This window comes from Vulpes vulpes, chromosome 14 (genome assembly GCF_048418805.1).
Source record: "Vulpes vulpes isolate BD-2025 chromosome 14, VulVul3, whole genome shotgun sequence".
NCBI lineage: Eukaryota > Metazoa > Chordata > Mammalia > Carnivora > Canidae > Vulpes > Vulpes vulpes.
In genome coordinates, this window is record NC_132793.1 from 43,160,117 (window position 1) to 43,183,260 (window position 23,144).

The 23,144-nt window shown below is 44.2% G+C and overlaps 1 protein-coding gene across 2 annotated transcripts in view; it reads left to right on the forward strand.

The window, feature by feature from the left end:
• Positions 1-23,144, forward strand: part of DTD1 (D-aminoacyl-tRNA deacylase 1) — a 183,901-nt gene that overhangs the window by 146,766 nt on the left and 13,991 nt on the right. Inside the window, exon 5 of one of the 2 annotated variants that reach the window (XM_072736497.1) lies at positions 21,571-21,742. The exons of the other annotated variant lie outside the window; for it this stretch is intronic. Coding sequence (XP_072592598.1) covers positions 21,571-21,723 — 153 coding nt within the window. The 3' untranslated portion in view covers positions 21,724-21,742. The remainder of the gene's footprint in view (positions 1-21,570; positions 21,743-23,144) is intronic. 2 annotated transcript variants of the gene reach the window in all.

The following is a 23,144-nucleotide window of genomic DNA, read 5'->3' on the forward strand; positions in this document are numbered from 1 at the left end:
GTTAGCACAGGTTAGAACAATAACTACTGAAGGCTGGCATCAGGCTTTGAAGTTCAGAGTCTACACATGTTGACTTAGGTTGATGAGTGGCTTATATTGTCATGGGGAAGACTTGCGTTGAGCACCCACCCACTACATAGAGAACGGAAGTGGAAAAGACAGACAGAGGCCCCATGCATGTGACTTTTTAATACCAAGTGACTCTTCTTGCTAGCAAACTGGATCCTAGCAATAGCCTGGAATATGGTACAGAATCCCTTTTCTTAGGGAAAAGCTAAGGAAAGAGGAGGAGGGAGAGGTAGGCAGGTGGTACATGCTTTTGCTTTCTGGACACTTTCAGCTCAGGCAAGGGGCATGTAGGGTATAGTCCAGCTTCAATCATGTTGACTTCATCCAGATGGCTCCCATTTAGAGATGTGGAACCTGGAGTATGTGGGAGAAAAGCTTCCTCTCCTTTCTCCAAGAGGCCCTCACACTGGAATATTTATGGGGGAAATGCCATGCAAATTTAAAAAATGATCGTGTTTGGAATGAGATGTTCTTCTTCCTTCACCTGACTCTTACTGCCTCTTCCCAGCTTCAGGTCTGCATCAGCTGGGGACATGTGGAAACAGTGGTCTGCATTTAGGTAGATCAAAATTCAGGCACCAGATAGCAAACCATGTTTCAGTCCAGGAAGCCTTGGGTGTTTAGGAATCTGTAGTAAAAATCATGGCCCTAAAAAGAGTGAGCATGTAGGCTTGCAAGTGCACATAAAAGAAAAAGCTAGGAGACAGGTAGAGGTGGTGGTCCAAGACTTATTCCCTGAGCTTTTTTGTTTTGTCTGCGATTTGTCCTCAGCCTTATTTGAGAATTCCATGTCCAGAACCCTCAGTTCTTTTACTATAATTGCTGACTGCTTTAAATAAATTGGCTCATACTCAGTGATAGATTTCAGAATTACATTGATAAATATTTTATTATCAGGACAAACAATAATATGAATATGGCCCTACAACTCTGTCATAGTTTATGTATTAGCTTTCTAACCTAGAATGTGATTTGGGATCTGTAATGGGCACTAAATTATATATATTTTTTCCTTTTTCTCCAAATTGTCCAAAAAAGAAGAGCACTCCCTCCTCTGGCAAGATTTAAAGTATTTGCAAATATTATTTTAGTTTCAGATAAATGGGGATCTATTTCATTTTTGTGTAAGATTTCCAAGGAAGGAACTAACTCTGTCAGCTGTCACGGACCTGTTGTCAGCCCTTCCAGAGCAAGCTGGTCCTTAAATAATAGAACTTGGACTAGCACTCTCCCTTGTTTCTTTCAGTAGTGGAATGGATGTTAAATGGATTTATATTTTTTAAAATTTTTTTAGAGATTTAATTTCTTTTTAGAGAGAGAGTGTGCATGAAAGAGCAAGAGGTGGGGGAGGGGCAGAGGGCGAGGAAGAGAAGCCGACTGTTCACTGAGCATGCAGCCTGCTGTGGGACTTGATCTTACAACCCTGAGATCACAACCTGAGCTGAAACCAAGAGTCGGATGCCTAACTGACTGAGCCACCTGGATGCCCTTAAATGGATTTATATTTTTATGAGAAAATCGTTATGAAGCTATTCCTTAGCCTCTATTGTGAAGTTAGAAGTTTGACATAATTTGTTTCTGTCAGGTCTGGTTCTGTTGGGCCCAGTTCTGTTGGATCTAATCTCTGATCTGATGAGTGCCTTGTGCGTTGGCAGGAGCCACCGTTTTGTTTTGTTTTAAGTTTTATTTACTTATTTTAGAGAGAGAAGAGCATGCACACTAGAACAAGCACACAAGTGGGAGGAAGGGCAGAGGGAGAAGGAGAGAAAGAATCCCAAGTAGATTTCTTGCTGAGCATGGAGCTGGATGTGGGGGCATGACCTGATCTCAGACCTGTGAGGGCTTGATTTTAGTCTAAAGCAAGAGTCAAATGCTTAACTGGTTGAGCCATCAAGGAACCCCCAGGAGCCACTTTTTGATGACATTTTCTGTAAAATGCTGTAGTAAAGCATTTTAGTAAAGCAAATTTAGTAAAGCATTTAAAGAGTAAAATGCTTACTCTTGAGTAAGATGCCATGACAGTCTCACTTTGAACTCTCCGAGGTGCTTCCAGGTTGGCTCACCGTTAGACCTTGACTCCTAGTCACAGTCTGTTTTCCGTTGCCTCACGTCTCTCTCTGGATAACAGAGGTCAGTATTATCATTGTACTACATCAGCATCTTCTCAGAGTTGGCCCTCAGTTATAACTGTGCTTCAGTGGATGTCTAGCAAGAAATCCCCAAGGCACGGTCAGCACTTTCTCATTCCCACATCTTGCTCTGTATCTGGTGTGGTGTTTATCCCTTGGAATTCAGACAGGCCTTCCTGGGTGGTCAGAGGCAGATGTTGAGGAGTGCTGAAAACCTTCTGCTCTACTCTTGGGCTCTTTCCAGGCAGATGGGTGCTGTGGTCGCTTCTAGAGAACTGGCATCTTTGTGCGCTGCTCCCTCCATCTGGATAGTTTTGTCTTCGTGGAAGAGATCAGTTGGTGCCAAAACATTGGATTGTCCTGAAGTTCACTTGTTCAGGGATGTTTCTGAATTTATGGGTGTGGTGTGGGGCAGGTCTGGCATAGCTGGTCTGTGAGTAACTGATTGAACCTGAAATTTATACATTTCTCTTGCTGGCCTGACCTTCCTAGTGACAGTGGAGGCATTTCCTTTTCCAGTTTCGTCAAACTCATGCTTCATCTATTTGTCCAGAAATGTCCCTGGTCTTGATGCAATAATTGAAAATTGTGCAATTTATTTGTCTGTGAGCCCCATATTTATATTAATTCTTATCATGAAATTGCACTGTATAAGTGATCTTGCACAATAAATAGAGCAATGATGGGGGGCAGTTGTCAATCCAGGTTTTTTTCTTACAGAGTACTGACATAATTCAGACAGTTAATCATCAGTGTAAATGTCAGCTGCTGGCACCAAAATTTAGATATCTTGTGCATGGACATGACGAGAATGACATCTTAGAGATGTTTCTGAGGGGACGCCCTTTTGGGTGATTGGGAATTCTACTCCTCTTTTCAGGAAGATTGTCTCAGTAGAGAGTGTTGCTCCTTTGCCTGCTGAGGAAGATCCAGATTAGTCATGGGGCTTTGGTTTGATTTATTGCCATTTGTTGTACTTTTGCTCCCAGTCCAGGCTGAGGAGATGGGGACACAGTATTTTTTTATGATATTAATTGCCAGTGGAGAGATGGGGAGAAGTGACTTGGGAGTGACTTTATCTTTTCCAGAGAAGAGAAATGTTGGAGACTAAGTTTGGAGGATTACGATCTTTGTATTCTAGGAGCCTGTTGGCCTTGTGAGTTGAGAGCTGGTGAGGAAGGTGTGTGGGTTTCTGTGTGCTAGGGCCCATGGCAGTGGGGAATTGGTGGAGGGATGGCGTGTACCTTCCTAGATGGGATGTGGCAAGATGCTGGTATTGGGCCCCATGCTGGACTTCATGCTTATAGGCCTGATTCAAGGTAACTGTGAGCTCTAGAGCTGCAGGCCAGACTGGATGCTTCCCAAGCTTCTGGGGGATGGGGGGCAGGACTACTATGGAGACCTGAATGGGGCCATCAGTCCAGCTCCCAGAAAAGACTAGAATGCTGAAGCTGAGTCTCTGAAGATGATTAGGAGTGAGGTGACATAAAGTCTAGGCATGCACTTAGGCCTGGGCAGAAAACAGGGTGATGGGGTAGGGTTGGGGAGAGTTTCGACATCCTAGAGCATGAAAGGCAAGGGGAGGGCAAGTGGGAAACAAAGCAATTTGAAGCCAGTTCATGGAGAACTTTCTGTAATACACTGAAGAGCATTGACCTGGTTCTTTGGAAATGGAGCTCCTCTCTGGAAGGCTTCTAAATGGGGAGTGACTTTATTTTTTTCAACAATTTTACTGAGATATTATTCACATACAGTTCACTCACTCAAAGTGTAGAATTCACTGACTTTTACTATCTTCAGAGTTGTGCAGCCATCCCTACAAAGGATTTTAGAACACTCCTATCACCACAGAAAAGCCCAAAGCTCTTTAGCTGTTGCTTCCCATTCTCCCCATCTCCAGCCTCAGACAGCAGTGTGTTTTATTTATTTTCTGCATCTTCAGATTTGCCTGCCCTAGACATTTCATGTAAATGGAATCATGCAATATATGGCCTTTGGTGCCTGGCTTTTTTTCACTTAGCATAATGTTTTCAGTGTTCATCCACATCGTAAGATGTATCACTAGTTCCATTCTTTTATTTCTATTATTCCATTGTATGACTCCCTTGTATGGCACATTTTATTTATCCACTCATCAGGTGATGGACATTTGTGTTGGGTATCATGGATAATGCTAAGGAGTGCTATTTACAGGCCATCGAATTGGCATTTTGACTGCATCTCTGGCTGAGTACAGGATAGATTTGAAGGGGACAAGATGAGCCAGGGAGCAGTTAGGTAGTTACAGAAGTCTCTGTAAGTAAGTCCTTTTCACACTTCTTTAAATGTGGAATCTTGGGTTTTAGCTAAAATCCCATGCAGAACTGGAGTATATAACACAGATTAAATGGAACTACCCTTGACAATGTTGTGGAGGCCTAGAATCCTTTGCCCTCAGCATCCCCCTTCTACAGAGCTGGTGGGGTGAGGGAAGTTGCTTTTTGAGAAGTTAGAAAAGTTGGTTATATTGGTCAAAAGAGGAATGTCCCATGGGCAGTGTGGCTTGCTGGAAGAGGAGGAGGCCAGGAGTCAGAGGCCGGGAGCTGGGAAAGATGAAATGGGGAGTTTAGGAGAACCAGAGCCTATGTGCTGACGGCTGAGAGTTTTACTCTTCTGAAGGTTAGAGTTCCAGGTGGGGAGTAGGTGCTGGAGTAAGGAGGCCCGGGAACTGCAAGGTAGGGAAGCTGGGTGGACTTTGATTAGAAATAGTATTGCCCAGGGGCACGTGGGTAGCTCTGTCTGATTAGGCATCTGACTCTTGATCTTGGTTCAGGTCTTGGTCTCAGGGTCATGGGTTTGGGCCCCACTTTGGGCTCTACCCTGGACACGGAACTTACTTAAAAAGAAGAGAAAAAAAAAAAAAAGGAGAAAGAAATAGTGTTGCCCAGGGTGACAGTGAGGCCTGGGCCAGAGACTGTGAGGAGTGCTGTCTGGAGGTCAGAGGATAAGGAGTAGAAGGTGGAGTGGCCCTAGTTTATAAACTCCAGGGCACTTTCTTGGGATAGAGTGGATATGTTTAGGGAGAGAGGCAAGCAGGAGGAGGCAGGCCTCCTAGTGGGTAGTGAGCAGGAGGGGAAGGGGAAGTTCTGCCTTGGGAGGCCTTCAGAGGAGTGGTGTCCACATGGGACAGGTGGCCTAGGGTAAGGCAGAGGGGAGGCTACTGTAGAAGGGGGGCTTGTTTATCCCATAAAGAAGAGATTCTTGCATGAGACAAAGGGCTACAGGGAAGAAGGCCAGAGCTTGAACAGCATGTGTTTGTATGTGTTGAGGTGATGGAGAGAGGCCTGGAGGGGTTTGGATGTGGCCCCTCCATCAACTCTGAGTCTAGTGAGCCCTTCCTGCCCCGCCCCCCCACCTGTATAGACCACTTGCTGGATAGTAGCAACCACTTAGCCTCAAGGCTGGTGGGATAAACTGGCTAAAAGTGTCCCCTGGAGTGTAGAAGATGGAAGGCAATCACAGTGGGGTGAGTTTTGGTCAGAGGCAGCAGCAGGGCCTGGCGAGGGGATGGGAGTTGCTTTCTCTCCCCACAAAGTCCACTGGCGCTTCTTCAAAGTGACTCACAGCAGTCTAATTGAAGATAGTGCTCCCTCAGGGCACCTGGGTGGGTCAGTGGTTGAGTGTTTGCCTTTGGCTTAGGTTGTGATCCCAGGGTCCTGGGATTGAGTCCCGCATCAGGCTCTGTATGGGGAGCCTGCTTCTCCCTCTGCCTATGTCTCTACTTCTCTCATGAATAAATAAATAAAATCTTAAACAACAACAACAAAAAGAATATGATGCTCCCTCTGTATCCTCAGTTTAAGATAAGCTCTTTAGCCAGTGTGTCTCAAAGTGAAGGTGCACGTGAACCCCCTGAGGGTCTGTTTCAACACAGACTCTGATCTGCACTTCTGGGTGAGACCAAAGAGTCTGTTTTTCCAGCCACCTCCCAGAAAATGGTTGGAACATCTTGGAGCAGTAGGGGCCAGCCCCAGTTCCACACAGGTTGTTGCTGTTCAGGCTCTCTCTTTTGGGGTCTGGTTGTGGGAAACTGGAAAGTAGAGGGAAATAGAGTAACCAAAGGTTGTCAAGTCTTTTGAGGACCTTATTGGCATAAGACACTTGACATCCATTTGGGATGTGATAGGTCTTCCTCATAGCGTAGAGTGGGGCTGATTTGTTAGGAAAAGCTCCTGTACGATTTCCTGGATCTGCCTAGTAATATGTGTATTTTGAGCAGGGGATTAAAAGAGTAGAATGGCTGTGTGAGTGATGCTTCTATTCTGATTTCATTGTTAGCAAACTTCCTCTGGCAGGTGATACTCCTGATAGCATCTTGAAAAATGAGTTGTGGCTAATAACAGATTTATCTTAGAGTGGGGTGGAGTAGCTTTTTTGTTTGTACAAAACTATAGCTGATGGTTTTACAAATACGTTTTCTCCCACATAAATGGCATTCACAAGAGTTTTGTGGTGCTTGGCTAACATTCTTTTTAGAAGTAAATGGTAATGATAGCAAATGTCAGATTTCTTTTTTTTTTTTAAGATTTTTATTTATTCATGAGAGAGACAGAGACATAGGCAGAGGGAGAAGCAGGGTCCCCACAGAGAGCCTGATGTGGGACTCGATTCCAGGACCCTGAGATCACAACCTGAGCCAAAGGTAGACGTTCAGGCATCCCACAAACGTCAGATTTCAAAGAAAGTTTGCGTGCTACGGTTCTAGCCTCCAGTGGGTTACCTGCATGTGGACCCAGAGACTAAGGAGGCTCAGCCATGCCACAGGGGCATTCAGAGCCTAAGTTTCAATCAAATCCTTGGCAGTATTGAAATACTATTGAGAGCACTTCCTTTTCTCTTACAGGCTGTGGATTTGAGAATTATAAGTTTGTGATCAAGAGTTTTTACTTCGTTAGATATTCTCTTTGGGGGCAAGTTAGGTTGTTGAAATTGTTTGGACAAAGCAATGACTAAAGATGAAGTGTCATCACTCTTGTGTTTTTAAAAAATATTATTACACAATATTTGATAGCTGGAAGAGGATGTACATAATACACAGACATGTAAAGAGCATAATGTTGAGATGAACACCCAAGGATCTGCCTCCTAGCTTACAAATAGAGCATGTGCCATACCCAGGGGCCTTCCTGTTCCCCACCTCACCCGCCCAGCAGCGACACTATGCTGTATCCTGTCGAACAGCCCTGTTCTGCTGAAAATGGCTTCAAGCACATGCCTGTCACTAAGTAGTAGTGGCTTGCTTTCTTTTCTTTTCTTTTCTTTTCTTTTCTTTTCTTTTCTTTTCTTTTCTTTTTTCTCTTCTCTTCTCTTCTCTTCTCTTCTCTTCTCTCTCTTCTCTTCTCTGTTCTTCTCTCTTTCTCTTCTCTTCTCTTTTTTCTTTTCTTTTCTTTTCTTTTTTCTCTTTCTCATTTTTAAAGTAGGCTTCATACCTAGCACCCAGTGTGGAGCCCAACACAGATCTTGAACTCACGACCTGGACATTAAGACCTGAGCTGAGGGCAGCCCGGATGGCTCAGTGGTTTAGCGCTGCTTTCAGCCCAGGGCCAGATCCTGGAGTCCCGGGATCGAGTCCCATGTCGGGCTCCCTGCGTGGAGCCTGCTTCTTCCTCTGCCTGTGTCTCTGCCTCTCTTTCTCTCTCTCTGTGTGTCTGTCATGAATAAATAAATAAAATCTTAAAAAAAAAAAAGACCTGACCTGAGATTAAGAGCCAGACACTTAACCAACTGAGTCACCTAGGCACCCCTGGCTTTCTTGTTTAATGATGAAGAAATGGGAATTCTAGTTTTTGATTACTGCAGTCATAGGTTTTTCATAGCAATACCTCAAATCAGGTGAATCAATTTGTACAGAATGTCTCATCATTTATTTGAAGAATCCCTTTTTTGGTGGACTTTAAAGTTGCTTCACAGTTTTTATTATTATAAAAATGAGTGCAGTGAATATCCTCATGCATGTATGAGGATGCATGTACTAAGCCACTTGTTTTCCACAAAATAATTAAAATAGGTGGAATTGCTGAGTCATACTGTATGCTTTGAAATGGGCATTGCCAAGTTGGGCCCCCAAGGCTCAAATGTACAATCTCCACTGATAATATATAATGTTTCTTTCTTCAAACCTTTGCAAAGGCCGATTATTACCATTCTTTAATCCTTGGCAACTTGATGAATCATCATATATTGTATCTTATTTTTTTATTTGTATCAATTGCCAGTGAAGTTGGACTCTTTTCATAAGTGTATTAAATGTCTGCATTTTTTTCTATTTTTTATTTATTTGTTTATTTATTTGAGAGAGAGGGAGAGGGGCAGAGGGTAAGGGAGAGAGAGAACCCCAAGCAGGCTCCATGCTGAGTGCAAAGCCTGATGTGGGGCTCGATCTCACGACCCTAAGATCATGACCTGAGCCGAAATCAAGAGTCAGATGCTTAACTGACTGAGCCACCCAGGTGCCCTGCATTTCTTCACATTTTAAAAAATACTTGTAAATCTGGATTTTTGGATCTTGATAAGTTTGATTAATTTCTCATTTGCATTTTCTTTTTTCTATTCACTAGCTAGTTTTGGAACTTATATAACATTTTATTGGTCACATTACTTAACAGAGTTTCCTTTATTACTCTCTCAAGAGGCTCCAGCTCGCTGAGTAATTTATTTATGCATTTATTTTTTTTAAGGATGGGAATGGCTGTGATACTTTCTGAATACTTGCATGTTTGCAGACATCCTGGTCGATATGGAATATTTGAGTCACATTTTTTGCTCTCAGACTCTGCAGGCATCATCCTGATACTTGGTTGGCTTTCTTCCTTCTCTTTGTCCACCCATCTGTCTGTTGTTGCACAGTCATTCTTTCATTCCTCCAGCACACAGTTTGTTAGTTTTTCCTATGTCCCAGCTCTCTCATGGCATTTAGTGGCAGGAAGAGAAGACAGGTGCCCCCTATGGATTTCTTTCAAATTTCCCTGGATGGTTGGTCCTTCCAGGACATATTCAAGCCTTTCTGTAGCTCAGAGGTTGTCCTCTGGTGATGTCTTTGCTTATTGCTTTTTGTTGTATTTGCTCTGAGCTCTTCTTTTGCAATTTCTGTCCTGCAGTTGACTTCTGAGTTTCTGCTCCCTTTGCTTATAGTCTTGTCCTCTCGCTATTGGAAGGATTACATGAAATGATTTTTCTGAATTGTTAACTTTTTTATGGTATTGGGTCTGTTGTTAACTATATCCACTGTTTGAGTTTTCGTTCTTAAATTTTAAATTATTTATTAAAGTAATTATGTACATAATTGAAATCAGCTAGTACCTAAAGGCTTAAGATGAAAAATCAACTCCTTTGCCTGTTTTTCCCTGTCTCTGTCCTGTTCCACACAAATGAGCACCATTAACATATTTGAAGCTATTTCTTTGGGGACTTTCTTCTCTATTCCTAAATAATAAACTTTTCTTGTTCTTGATATATTAAATTCTGGCATTACCTCATGCTACTTAGCCCTGTTCACCTCCCACCCCATCCATCTTTCTAGTATTATATTATTATTAATTGATTAATTTATTGATATCATTATTTTTAATTGAATTAATAGTGTTTACATTGTCATAACTCTGTAACTGTTAGTTACTACAGATTCAGATTTTATCTTCGGATTCTTTTTTTGATCTTATTCAGCCTTTTGCTTTTCTGAGATTATGTACTTGTCTTTCTCTTCTTGACATTGTACTGAAAGTACTGTATTTATTCCTGCTGCTCCCAAACTGCTGTTTGCCACACAGCCCTTGCAGAGGTCTCTTTTGTGACAAACCAGTTCTGGAGCCCTTGCCATTCTCCCTGTGGATGTCTTGCTCCCTGGCCTGCCAAGCCCTCATCTTGCCTAAGCCTGCCCGTGATTTCTCTTCCAGAGAATGTCCACTGTTTCTCTGGGTCCCCCATCTTCCTCTTTTTCTGGATGATTGTTATTGTGTTCAATAATTCTTCACTGTTCCAAATCTGCTCCATTGGCGTTTGTACAACATGTAGTTCAAGGGGGGGCTGAGAAAATGTCCCACTTCCCCTTTTAAAGACTTGCAAATTGAAGAAACATTTTGAATCATTTAAAGAATACTATTAGTTTGAAATGCTAGTTCAAACTATTAGTTTGAACAGTTTTCTGTTACCAATTATGCCCTGGAATGGCAAAACTGAAATTGCTTTAGTGTCTCCTTAAACTTTGCTACAGTTCATGATTATGAACCAGACATGTGCCAGCAGCGTGATAGATGTTGACTTCAGTCTAAAGTAGATGTTGACTAAAGAGTTGCCTGTTCTTTCTGCCTTCAAAAGGCTCATGGCCTACAAACCAATAAATGCACATAGACACAGAGGAAAGAAGATGCCATTCACTTGGTGTGTGGAGTGGCGGAAGACCAGCCTCTGGCCCCAAGTGCTGTGCATCGTTGCTTCTTGCTCAGTGGAGAGGAATGGTTACTCCTTTCCCATAATTCTTGAAATCTTAAAATTAGCCCCCATTGAAGGAAAAGCCCAGGCCACTGACAGAATAGAGTTGAGAGGTGTTAGAATTGCAGTGACACCTTGTTCTCCAATAGAGTTAGAGAGTGGAGTGCAACGTAATAAAAATCCTGGCTACTAGATTATGGAGTGTGCCATGTGGATGGGTGATGAGTGTACAGAGCATCAGCATATGTAATGAAATGTCGTGGAATTACACTCCAGACTTGCTCAGTTGTCCCTTCACGTTGCTGTGTTGCTTAGGGCTGCTGTGACTGCCACTGCCCTCCAGGTGTGTAAACCAGCACAGGATACTGGTTAGCAGAGGACCAGGTAACAAGTTACACATAGTGAATTATCATATTAAAGTGTGGCTGAGTTAGACAAGTTTAAAATGTTTCTGGTTTGGGTCCTCCCAGAGTAAGAGGATTTATATAGAGACAGTTAATTTTGGAGGTCTTCCAGAAAGCACAGTGAGACAGGGCAGTGAAAAGGCTACTAAGGCTGAGTTGACGATCCCTGGGGACCTCTGGGGGACTGTTTAGTAATATTTCAAAGTCGGCACAATGATGGGTGATGAAGGTGGGTTTTAAACCCCTCAACTTTCATTACTTGTTGACTGAACTCACTCCTAGAGGTGTTGTCTTCCCAGTACCTCTGGCCTGCCCTGCACTTGGGGCTAGCCCCTGCCTTTGGCCAGGTGGTATCCTCAGGCAGAGAGATGCAGCTGGAAAAGCACGGGCTTACAGGCGGTTGTCTTCTGACACTACAGTGACCGTTGGGCAAGGGACACAGAGAGTCCTGGTAGCATCTGCTATAGTTGGCCAACTTGGAGATCTGAGGGCAGCTGCAGTGATAGAGAAACTCATGCCTGAGCTGACCTTGAACCCCTTGGCACATCCCACAATGGCCTAAAACAAGCCCCACTGTGTGTGCCTGCGCGGTGAGGGAATACACTGATGCGACTTAGTGAAGTAAGATTAATAGGAAAGACAACTGAACACCCCCATCCTCAACCCCCCGTCATTTTTGCATGCCTAAGAGGGTTTTTGTTAAACAATGGGGAATTCGAAAAAATTGGCTTGCACGATTTCAGATGGGAACAGATGCCTGCTTGCTTGCTTTTTTTTTTTTAATTCCCACAAAAACCTCAAGCAGAGTTAATAATGTATGAAAATTAGGTACCATGTGTGCACTTTGCTTCGTAATGTTTTTATTAAGCAGCCCGTTGATTTAAAAATAACACGACAGTTGACATAATGGCAGATACTGCTGTGTACGTGGAAGCATCCTCTGAACGTTCTGTCAGGTTTTCCATTACACAAAGGACTTTTTTAAAGAAGCTTTCAGAATTATCACATAATATGAAATTATATCAGATTACAGTTTGATAAAACAAATTGCCCAAATACAAATTCCAATTTCTTAAAAAATAAAAAAGGTCTCGTCAATTAGAGATAATCTATAGAAGTAGGTTTCTACAGATGGTTTAAAATGCCACAGTGGATTCACACTTCTGTCTTCTCAGAGTTTTGCCCCTATCATTTGCTGATTGGAATTTGCCTTCCCTTCTTTCCCCTTCAGACCCTCTGCCACCGTGGCCTATAAATAGTGGGAAAAACAGGGAGAAGCAAAAGGCTGTAGACCCAGGGGTTTCCAGTAACTCAAAAGATGTCCTGGTTCTGAAGGCAAGGCCAGTCAATATGTGATGGACCAGCAGGTGGAAGTAGCCTTGCCCAGCGTGTGAGTGTAGGTCTCTGCCATTCTTTGAAGAATCCATTTCTGAAGGTGTTTTGGTCCATTATAGAAGGGCAGCGGGCTGCTCCAATCACCGTGGTGGTGCATCTCCATGGTAGTGATGCAAGGTTGCCTCCCAGTTTCTGTGGTCTAGAAGAGCACACTGAGGCACAGGCAAGTCCAGTAATTCAGCCTAATCCTCAGGAGGTTCATTGCTGATTGGAACATTTCCATATTCTACAGTGCTTCACTTACACATTGCCTGAAATTATTAGCTATTCAGCAAAGCATATATCTAGTGTCAACTTGTTTTGTTTCTCTGCAGGGTGAATGAAGGACCACACAGGGCAGTTTAAATGACTTTACAGAGTTAGGGCGTTTTTACTGGTGGTGGGAGTTGCCGGATACTAAGGAAAGGCAGTGAGCATTCTGGAAAGTTCTAAAGCTATTGAAATGAATTGATGGGGCTGATTGGTTTGGGGCCCTTTGTCCTTTAACTCACACCCTTAAGTCTAAGGGAGCCTGGCTGGGCATGTCCTTCCTTTGCAACATCCTGTGATTGCCCCATTGTGCCTCCTGACCCCAGCAGGGCCACAGGTGTAGGCCAGCACCCTCAGAGTAATAATACCTTGTGGTATTTTAAAAAGTAATTGCAGAGGAGACATTTGATCTTTATGACTTACACCATAAGACTTTCTTGGAATCTTTGCAAGGGGTTGGTTGGAACAGAACTTTTCCATCTCTACTACGGTCTATAAAAATCATAGTAACTGACTTCATGGGGCTTGAGTTTTTCTTTGGTTATTTTCTTCACTCTCTAATTAGATTTTGCTCATATGCGGGACAGAACAGGCTGGCAGGAAATAACCAGTATTAAAATAACTCAAAGACAGGGCCGTGGGGGTGAGTCCAACATTGCTCTAGCAAGAACAGAGACCAGGTTTGCTGTCCGGGACCTGTGAGCTTCTGTCCTGGGAGCATTGGCTCCAGAGGAGGCAGGTTGACTGGAGTCTTGGCCAGGAGTTGGGAGACCTGGTGCTCTTCCCAGCCTGGCTGGTGCCGGGTATGGTCTTGGGTGTGCTGTCTCTCAGCTGACTTCACCTCTGTAGCACTCAGAGCAATCTGGGAATCATAATATCTGCCTTTGACTTCTTGGAATCCTAAAGGTGGCAAACTGGTTATCATAGTCTAAATAAGATCATTTATTTCCTGAGTGCAAAGAAAGACTTTAAAGAACTAAAATTAAAAATTTAGCTTATGTCCATGGTTCCTTTGAGGAAAGAGCTACTCTCTTCTGTCAACTGTAGGTTCAAAAAGGAGAAAGGATGGTGGCATGATTGGTTCAGTTGGTTTAACATCTGCCTTTGGCTTGGGTCATGATCTCAGATTTCTGGGATCAACCCCCACATCAGGCTCCCTGATCAGTGGGGAGTCTACTTCTTCCTCTCCCTCTGCTCCTCTCCCTGCTCGTGCTCTTTCTGTCTCTTTCTCAAATAAATAAATAAATAAATAAATTTTTTAAAAATGGAGAAAGAGGAAGACCTGACATGGTTTTCATGAGACGTATGGGACCTTATGAGAACATTGACAAGAAGCTATATTTTTTTTGCCATCGTTCCCCCAAACCTCATAAGAAGCAAGCTTAAGATCACTCTGAGAGTGATCCTTCCATCAGGAATTTCTGGGCACTGGTTTGGTTCTGAAATGACTGCCAAAGAAGTAGGTTTTCTAGGGCCCTTTTAAACCTGCACCCAGCACCTACTGGCCTGGCAGCCTGTAGTGCTCCCCAGGAGGCATGCAGAAGGGACAGCGACAGCAGGCCTGCGTCAGCTCTGCTCACAGCCTTCCAGCTCATGTGGCTATTCCCAGCTGAGCAGGAGCACCTCGCCTGAGCTTCTCCTGCACTGAGTGGAGTCTAGGGAAGCCTGGCGTCTGACTGTACGCACCACACTGAGCACTCAGGTTTTCTCAGCAGGGCGCTCCTGGCAGCTCATTAGTGTCCACCAAGGGCAAAAGTTCTTAATTTTGTGTCATATGTCATCATCACACTGGAGCATCTCACACTGGGAAGTGATTGGCCTTGGAAGATCCCTCTGAAAGTGCTGTGGGTGAGAGGACAGGGCAGATAAGAAGGATCCCCTCTTTGGTTGGTGCTCTACATGTGCCAGTGCCGATAGCCATGCCATGTCCTGTCCCTGCTTGTGCCCTGGGCAGGCCGAACTGGTGGCTGATGGCAGAGCAGTTACAGAAGAGTGGACAGAGGCATGGAGGATTAAATGGCCTGCCAGGAGTGCCTCCTGTCCCCTGTCCAGTAAGCTGCTGCCTGTGTAAGAGACAGCTGTGCCTACCCCAGCCACTAGGCCTTACCCATAGGGCTGACACTCAGCATCACTCAGCTTGGGGGTTGCGGAGGGGGTGTCCTGTGCTCTTTCCTCCCCCTGAGCACTAGTGAAGAGCTGTGTAGGCCCATAGCTGACATAAGTAACAGTTCGAGTTTCCCTTCCCTCTGAGGCTGTCACCCAGTCACTCTTCAAACATAATAGGTCCTGCTCATTCTTTTCTGCTCTCATTCATGCAGTACTTTGTGTGTGCCACACTGTGCAAGTCACATTACCACGGTTGTCTTCATGAATGGGGAGCTCAGGGAAGATTTGTTCCCAGGGCCCCCCACACCACCAGCACCCCTGCTGTTGTTCCCCACGTCTATGGTTACCACCAGCAGGTGCATCAACTTACCTGTCATTCCCGGATGGCGACACTCCAGTTCCCGCTGGTGGTGCCATCTCACCATAACTCACCCCTCAGTCTTCCCATATTTTCCCGGGTTGTCCTCACCTTCACCCTGGCCTCTTGCTCTTCAGCCTCTCCTTGTTTTCTGTCATCTGCCTGTCGTTTTCTGTGCGGGCGGTCTGCACTGCCTGTGCTCTCCATCTTCACACGTCCGACAATGAAGAATGAATACATGGGACAATGCTGGTCTCCTCATTTCATGTGCCTTCTCAGCCCTCCGACAGGACATTGACTCCTACTCCTCCCTCAACCCCAGCTTCCATTGGTCCTCCCTGACCTATTTCTGTCAGTTCCTTCCTGACCTCCCTGAGCTTGGGGCTTGTCCCCTCTTGAGACCACCACACTCTGGCCATTCTGTGTCCCTTGCTGTGATGCCATTGTACTGACTGCTTGCTTTGGTTGCCCCCTGCTCAATGGCTGGGCCTTGAGGGTCCCTGTCCTGCCTGCGTTTTCTTGATGCTGGCAGCTGGACTCTCCTGCTGTGTGTCTGCCTTGTATCAGTGGATGGGCCTGGGGCCAGACTCCTCTCTCTTGCCCCAGTCTGCCTCTTGTACTGCTGTTGACAGGCCACACGAGGTCTTTTCCTGAGGATAAGTGCCAGGGATTTGAGAGAACTGACTCTAGGCCCTTGTTGCTTTGGGAGTTTTGGAATGGTGGCAGCTCTCAGAATGAGGAAGGGATGTCTGGAGGTACACAGAGAACTCTGGAGAACTGTGACAGGGCAGAGCTAGAGTCCATTGGCCTGTAGGGGAGGACCTCCAGCTCCTTCCTGTTTAAGCCATACTCAGGTAGATTTACAGCTCTTGCAGCTGAAAGCAAAATATCTCATAAAATGTGCACTGAACTAAATGAGAACATGGGTATTCAGTAGGTTATGTAACTTGCATAAGGTTTCACAGCATGCAAGTGACCAAGATGGGACCAAACTCTAGGTCTGTAGACACCAAACTCCACATTGTTTTCAGGGAGCCACATGCCTTCTCTTGTTTAATTATGTATGAACTTTGTTTAAGACTTACATTGAGCACCAGCTATGAATCACGCCCTATTCTAGGTGCCAGGGACACAGAGGCAAACCAAGCAGACCCCCTGGTTTCCTGGATCTGTCAACCACATATATAGGTGATGACCTCCACTTACTATGAGCCAAGCCCTATTCTAAGCACTTGGCAGGTATGAAGGGTAATATTATAATCCCCATTTAAAAAATTTTATTATTTTATTTTTTTAAGTTTATTTATCTGACAGCACAAGCAAGAGGAGCAGGAGAGGGAGAAGCAGGGAGCGCAATGCAGGGCTCAATATCAGGGATCCTGGGACCTGAGCCATCCAGTGGCAGAGGAAGCTGGGGTACTGGCAACTCCTGCCACTCTGCCCATAGTATACAGCAGGCCAGGCTGTGATTCTTCTTTTCCCTTGTCTTCATGGCTAGAAGATATGCAGGGAACTCAAGGCCATCTCTCTCTGCTAAATTAAAGAGTAACTAGTTCTAACATGGGTCCAGCTCCTTGGTAGTTTAGCAACAAGCTGCTGTAGGGTCTCAGTTTGCTGTACATTTCTGCCTTGATGGTTGAGGAAGTCAGAAGGCTCAAATACATTAATTATCGGGGAACAAGGCTGGCTGATAAACCTGTGTTTATTAGGGAGGGAAACCTTGCTCTGCAGCCTCCTGCAGCCCCCTCACATCCTGTTGGCTATGATTTCTATTGCAGACCCATGTGATAGCAGGGTCAGACATGGGCACTTCTGAAGTAGCAAGTAAGTCAGCAGGGAGGGAAGAAGAAGCTGGAAAGATGACTGTACCTGCAGTGCTGGCAAATGACAGTGGTTTCTCTGTGGGATGCTGATGATAATACAGCATTACTGGCTTGTTTAGAGCAATCAGGGTCATACAGGGGGAAGGTTCCTGACAGGTGACCCATATATGTCCCACTGACATTACATCTGTCCAGATGTTTAGGAAGAAATGTGAATGTCTTTAGGTGGGGCTTGTCCTCTCCAGTGTGGCTCCAGTCTCCACCATGCCCTGTTCTGTACTTTGTTGCTTCCCTCAGTTTGCTATCTGCCTGGTCCTTCAAGGCATTTAGGCTTGCAAGCCCTGAAGTAGTATCCATGTTGAACTAGTTTATTCTTGCATTATGCATTTTGAGCATGGACATCTTAATTACAAAGAAAATCCTTTATTTTCTCAGTGGACTTAATCATGACTTTGGGGAGTTTGGGATCTAGATAGTCCCATCCCCCCTGCTTTAGTCCCCTCTGAACTTTCTGAGAATCACCATGAGAGGTACAGGCTGGCTGTAGAATGGCTGTCTGGCCCTTGGCAGTGTCTGTGTGTCCAGAGCTGCTTTTGGAAGACTGGATTTCTCCCTATGACACTAGAGCCTGTACAGTCTGCATAGTGTTTCCTTTGTATTATGGACACCCTCATCAGTTAATTAAAAACCAAGAAAACAAAGGAAAAACCAAAAGTACTCCATTTCAGTGTTTATAGATCACATGTTCATGGGACCTATAGTGGTTTACATTCCCCTTGACATCCATCTTTCTGTTAATTTGAAAGTTGTTGACATTCTACACGATTCCATATGCATTACCAATTTCTTTTCTTCTTTTTCTTTCTTTCTCATTTGTTTCCTTATAAAAAAAAATCCAACTGCTTTCTTGCCTTGAGATTTAAATTCCAAGTTTTGGCTGCCTTGGATTCCAAGTTTTCTGAGAAAAGGCTTAAATTTATTAGGTTAGTTCACAATGTTCTCATAGAAAACTTTGAGGCATGGAACCATATGTGGTTGGGGTGTGTTAAGATAAATAATGTAAGAGAATCAGTATTACATCCTTCACAGAAACTCGGGCTATGCCTGTGGCTTAAATAATTATCACACATGATTTACAAGTGTGGTCCATGGTGGGAGGGGACAGGGTTGGGGTGAAAGGTCGGATCAGTGTTCCCACATTTTCATGTTCTGTTGATGGCACCTCTGAATGAGTGCAGAATCAGATGGGCACAGTGGCCACTGGAGGAGCCTCCAGGAAGCCTGTTTTATTTAGGAATTATTCCCCATCACCCTCCCAGGGTCTGGCTTCTCAGCAGCATTTAAGAATAGAAAGTAAAGAACAGGTTGGTTGACAAACAGGTCTTTGCATGAGAGATTGAATCTTAGCAGTTGGGGGGAGGCTTGGTTTGGCTAAGTCACTGGTGATACTCACATTTTATATATTTACCTCTAAAGAGGCGACACAAAATGGAGAGGGTCTCCTTTTAAAATAAAAATTATTTTCTTAGTTAAGCCTAACTTGGAATGTGTTCATGATTTTTTAGTGTATATGTGTGTGTATAATTTGTCTATAGATACACACATATTTATTATACATACATGTATAAACACATACACAGACACTGATGTAAACGTAAGCTGCTGGCAGCTGAAGGCAACATATCACAGTTCACTGCAGAACATTGATTTCCAGATGTTTGGATTTCATGAACTAGGAATACAAAAAAATGAAAAAGAAATTGGGGGGTGCTGGTATCCAGCATGAAGTGCCAGCTCTGTTTACTAAGATCATTAGCAAATTTTTTTTGTTGTTGATGGCTGTTAGCTAACCTCATCATGGTGATCACTTTGCAATATATACAAATATCAAATCATTACATGTACACCTGAAACTCCTATAATATATGACAAGTATATATAGCTCAATAAGTTTTTTTTTTAAAGATTTTATTTATTTATTATAGACATAGAGAGAGAGAGGCAGAGACACAGGCAGAGGGAGAAGCAGGCTTCATGCAGGGAACCCGATGCGGGACTCGATCCCGGGTCTCCAGGATCACGCCCTGGGCCGAAGGCAGGCGCTAAACCGCTGAGCCATCCAGGGATCCCAATAAGTTTTTCTTAATTTCAGTAAAATACACATGCAATTTATTATCCTAGCCATTTTTTTTAAAAGATTTTATTTATTTATTCATGAGAGACACAGAGAAAGAGAGAGAGGGAGAGAGAGAGAGAGAGAGGCAGAGACACAGGCAGAGGGAGAAGCAGGCTCCACGCAGGGAGCCCGGCGTGGGACTTGATCTCGGGTCTCCAGGATCACACCCTGTGCTGAAGGCGGCGTTAAATCGCTGAGCCACCGGGCTGCCCATCCGAGCCATTTTTAAGTTTGCAGTTCAGTAATGTTAAGAACATTCACATTGTGCGATCCAAGATCATTTTGTGAAAAGAAAAAAAATAGAGCAAGACAGAAGGACCCCCATGCACTATCCTCATCGTTTCATAGAGACACCAAAAGGGAAATGAGGATGGAAGACTGTCATCTTAGATGCAAGAAATTCCTCTCGTGGCAGAATAGTACAGAGAAAAATGCCACCAAGTATCAGTAGCTGATACTTTCACAAGACTTTGTTGATGAAGCTATGTGTTGGTTTACATCCCAGTGCAAGCATTTTATTATTAGTGGCCAAATGCCAATGTAAGCAGTTAACATACTGGCGCTAGTCAGCAACCCTGTTCTATATCTGGTTGTGTTTGTTTTTTTGAAAATTTTAAAAATTTATTTATTCATGAGAGACAGAAAGGGAGGCAGAGACAGAGGAAGAAGCAGAGCAGGGAGCCTGATGCGGGGCTTGAACCCAGGACCCTGGGATCACAACCTGAACTGAAGGCAGATACTCAACCAGCTGAGCTATCCAGGCACCGTCTGGTTGTTTTTATAAAAGTAAAAATTGATAGTTATGGTGGAAGCCCATATAATAGTCATTCCACTCTGATCCTGTTCCCTTCTCTGTCTCCTCAGAACTTTTGTACTGAAGGTGGTTTGTATTCTCCAAGTCAACCATATTGGCATAAGCCCATTAGCAATGTCTAGTGCTGTTTTGTGTAATGGAATCCTGTCGTATAGAGCTCTTTGAAACTTAATTTGGTTTGTATAACATGATCCATTTTGATATGTGTAGATCTGCTTTACTGTATTGCTTTATTTGACTATATACCACATTACATTTATCTGTCCTTTTATCAGTGGATTTTTAGGTTGTTTCTGTTTTTTTGCGGATACAAACAATAGTGCAGTGCTCATTCCTGTCATTTCCTGTGCATATTAATGGGAATTTATCCAGGGGAGTTATATGAGAGAAGAGTTGATGGGTCAAAGGTGAATTGGTGTCTTCATTCACAAACTCTAATTATTAGTGTGTTAACCAACCTCACTGTTTAGCATAGCTTTTCAGGTAATAGTGGGAAAGATAATAAGTCAGCCATTAATAAATTTGGTTTTCTGGACTGAATTGAGAGCTGGTGATTATTGATCTATCTAAAGGTTCAGTTCAAAGTCTGTCTATAATCAAGGGATGACCTGGCAGATTGGTTAGAGTGTTTTCTTCATGTGCTTGGATATGGGACAGTGACTGGCAGGGAGAAGCCAGCCCTTCAATAAGTTTTCCTCTTTCCATGTGAACTATAAAATGTTTGCAGTCCTGATGTGGGAGGCAGATGAAACTGGGTGTTTCTGTCTCTTGAGTTTTGTTACACATGGCTTTTTTGGTCTAAAAAAATCCTGTGGGCCCAAACTTGGCCAATGTGCTTTGACAAATTTCTCAGCAGTCCTTTCTGGAGTGGCCTTGCTGTTGCTCAGTGTCAGATGATCTGTTTCTTTCGACTGTGTCTAGTCTGTGGTTTCTTTGAACAAGTTGGGGAGATATCCAGGGGAAAAGTGGACCTAGGTTCCTCTGGAGTCGGATGCCAGAAGTCTAAGAGGGCTCCCCATGGCCAGCATCCCTGTGTAGCCATCATGCGGCTTACTAGGAGCACTTTGGGGTTTTGGATGTGGGTAAGTTCAGCCTCAAAAAACAAAATTGAGACGATTTCTGAATGTCCATAATGTCCTTTTTATTCAGAGCCTTCTCTCTTACCTCCAGCGAATAAAGGAGTGTGTTGATCACTCTTTAGAAAACAGTGGGAAAATAACTTGGTTAGAGAAAGCTATAGGGACATCAGAGGAAAAATAAATAAAAGCTTTTTCACTTATAAGGTTCTTCTCAGCCTGTCAACGAAGTCTGCTGGTTGACCATTTTCAAAGAGCATGTGGCAAGATGAGTTATGAGTGGGGAAGAGTCCGGAGAGATCACACGTGTGACTAATCTGTGTTAACAGTTCAGGTGCCTATCTGACGAACATTTTGCAGACCATTTGGCATATCTGAAACACTGTGGCATATCAGGTTATCAGAAGCATTTTCAGTGGTTGCTGGGTGTAAAGTAATTGGTGTTTTGGATATGCAGGCACATGTTTACATTTGTAAAACAAGTCTTTTTACTTTTTATAATCAGTTGTCAAAGCTTGAAAAACAGCAGCAGAGGAAAGAAAAGACCAGAGCCAAGGGGCCTTCTGAATCAAGCAAAGAAAGAAACACCCCCCGAAAAGAAGACCGCAGTGCCAGCAGTGGGGCAGAGGGCGACGTGTCTTCTGAACGGGAGCCGTAGACTTAGGGATGAAACTCAGGTAGGAGCCTCCCCTCCTTGCATAGCCCCATCTTCTCACATTTTGGGCAAATGGTAACAAATAGAAAACAGAATGGCTTTTGCAGCAGAAATAATTTTATGAGCATTCACCCATAGCTTCCTGAAATCTCCTGCTTTTCCGGATGAAGAGAAAAGTGGAGGTGTGGGCAGAGACCCACGGACCTGGGGTGTTCTCCTTTCTCACTTACCTATGTTGGTCGACAACTGCTGCTACCATGAACATTTCCACAGTGCTTGTAGATGTGCGATCCAGACTAGGAGCCTTGCACAGGCCCTTCCTTGCCATGGCTCCATCCTCTCCACTCCTGCTCTCAGCAGTTGCAGTGGGGGCCACAGTCACCTGCAGCCTCTTCCTTTCATAGCTGCCTGCCTCATGTTCTTTCATCCTTCAGTTCATCCTTCTTAGTACCAAGTGCACTCCTAGTTTCCCTTTCCTAAGATAGGGCTTCATTCTTGTCACTTCCACACCCAGGAATGCATCTCAGTTCACTGTAGCATTAAGTCCATTTTCCTGCCTGAAGGTCAGAGGCACCTAAAGCTTGATCCGGCCATCTGATGGCCCTTTGCTCACGTTCATTCCCCCAGTGGGCACGTTATGAGAGCCTCTTACTTGTCAGAGTTCACAAGTTCAGGGAGAAGCATAGAAATCATTAGACAGCAGGGTGGTTTGTTGTGGAAGTGGTGGGAATGTGGAGGGGGAAGTTGGGGAAGCTCCACAGAAGGCAGGACCCCAGAACCCAACCTCAAAAGACATATGGAAATGGGCAGATGAGGGGCAAGGGTGGGAGCTGTCTCATCTAAAAGGAGCAGATGCAAACACTGTTGAGTGTGGGACGAGGACAGAGTTTTGGAACAGAGGTGGAGAAGAATGGCTGAAGCCCTGGGTACGAGTGGGGGTCGGGTATCTGGGGAGCTTCCATAAAATTAGAGAAGTAGGAGAGTTCTGGGTTATAGGGCTCCAGTGTGCAGCTGGAAAATGTGGATTTCATTCTGGGATGGCGGGGAACCTCTGAAATGGTTCAAATGTACAAGTGACATAATCAGGTATGAAGTTTGAGAGAATCACACTAGCAGCTGTGGGGAGTGAGGTTGGAGCCAATAGGCCAGTTAGGAGACATAGCAGAAATCAAGAGAGAAGTGAGGTCTGGCTATACATGTTGGAGCCTTAGCCTTCAGCTTATATATAGTCTGTGGTTCATACCACGTCAGCATCTGGGTTCATCCTGGAGATGTGGAGTGGTGAGAGAGGAGAACACTCCTCAGATGGTTTTTGGCCTTCTCTTTAGGCCATCTGTGAAATGACCTTTAGGATGCATATTCCCAGGCACTGAGCTCTATACTACAGAGTCAACAGTGATAACTGGGTGCTGTGTGACTGGCTT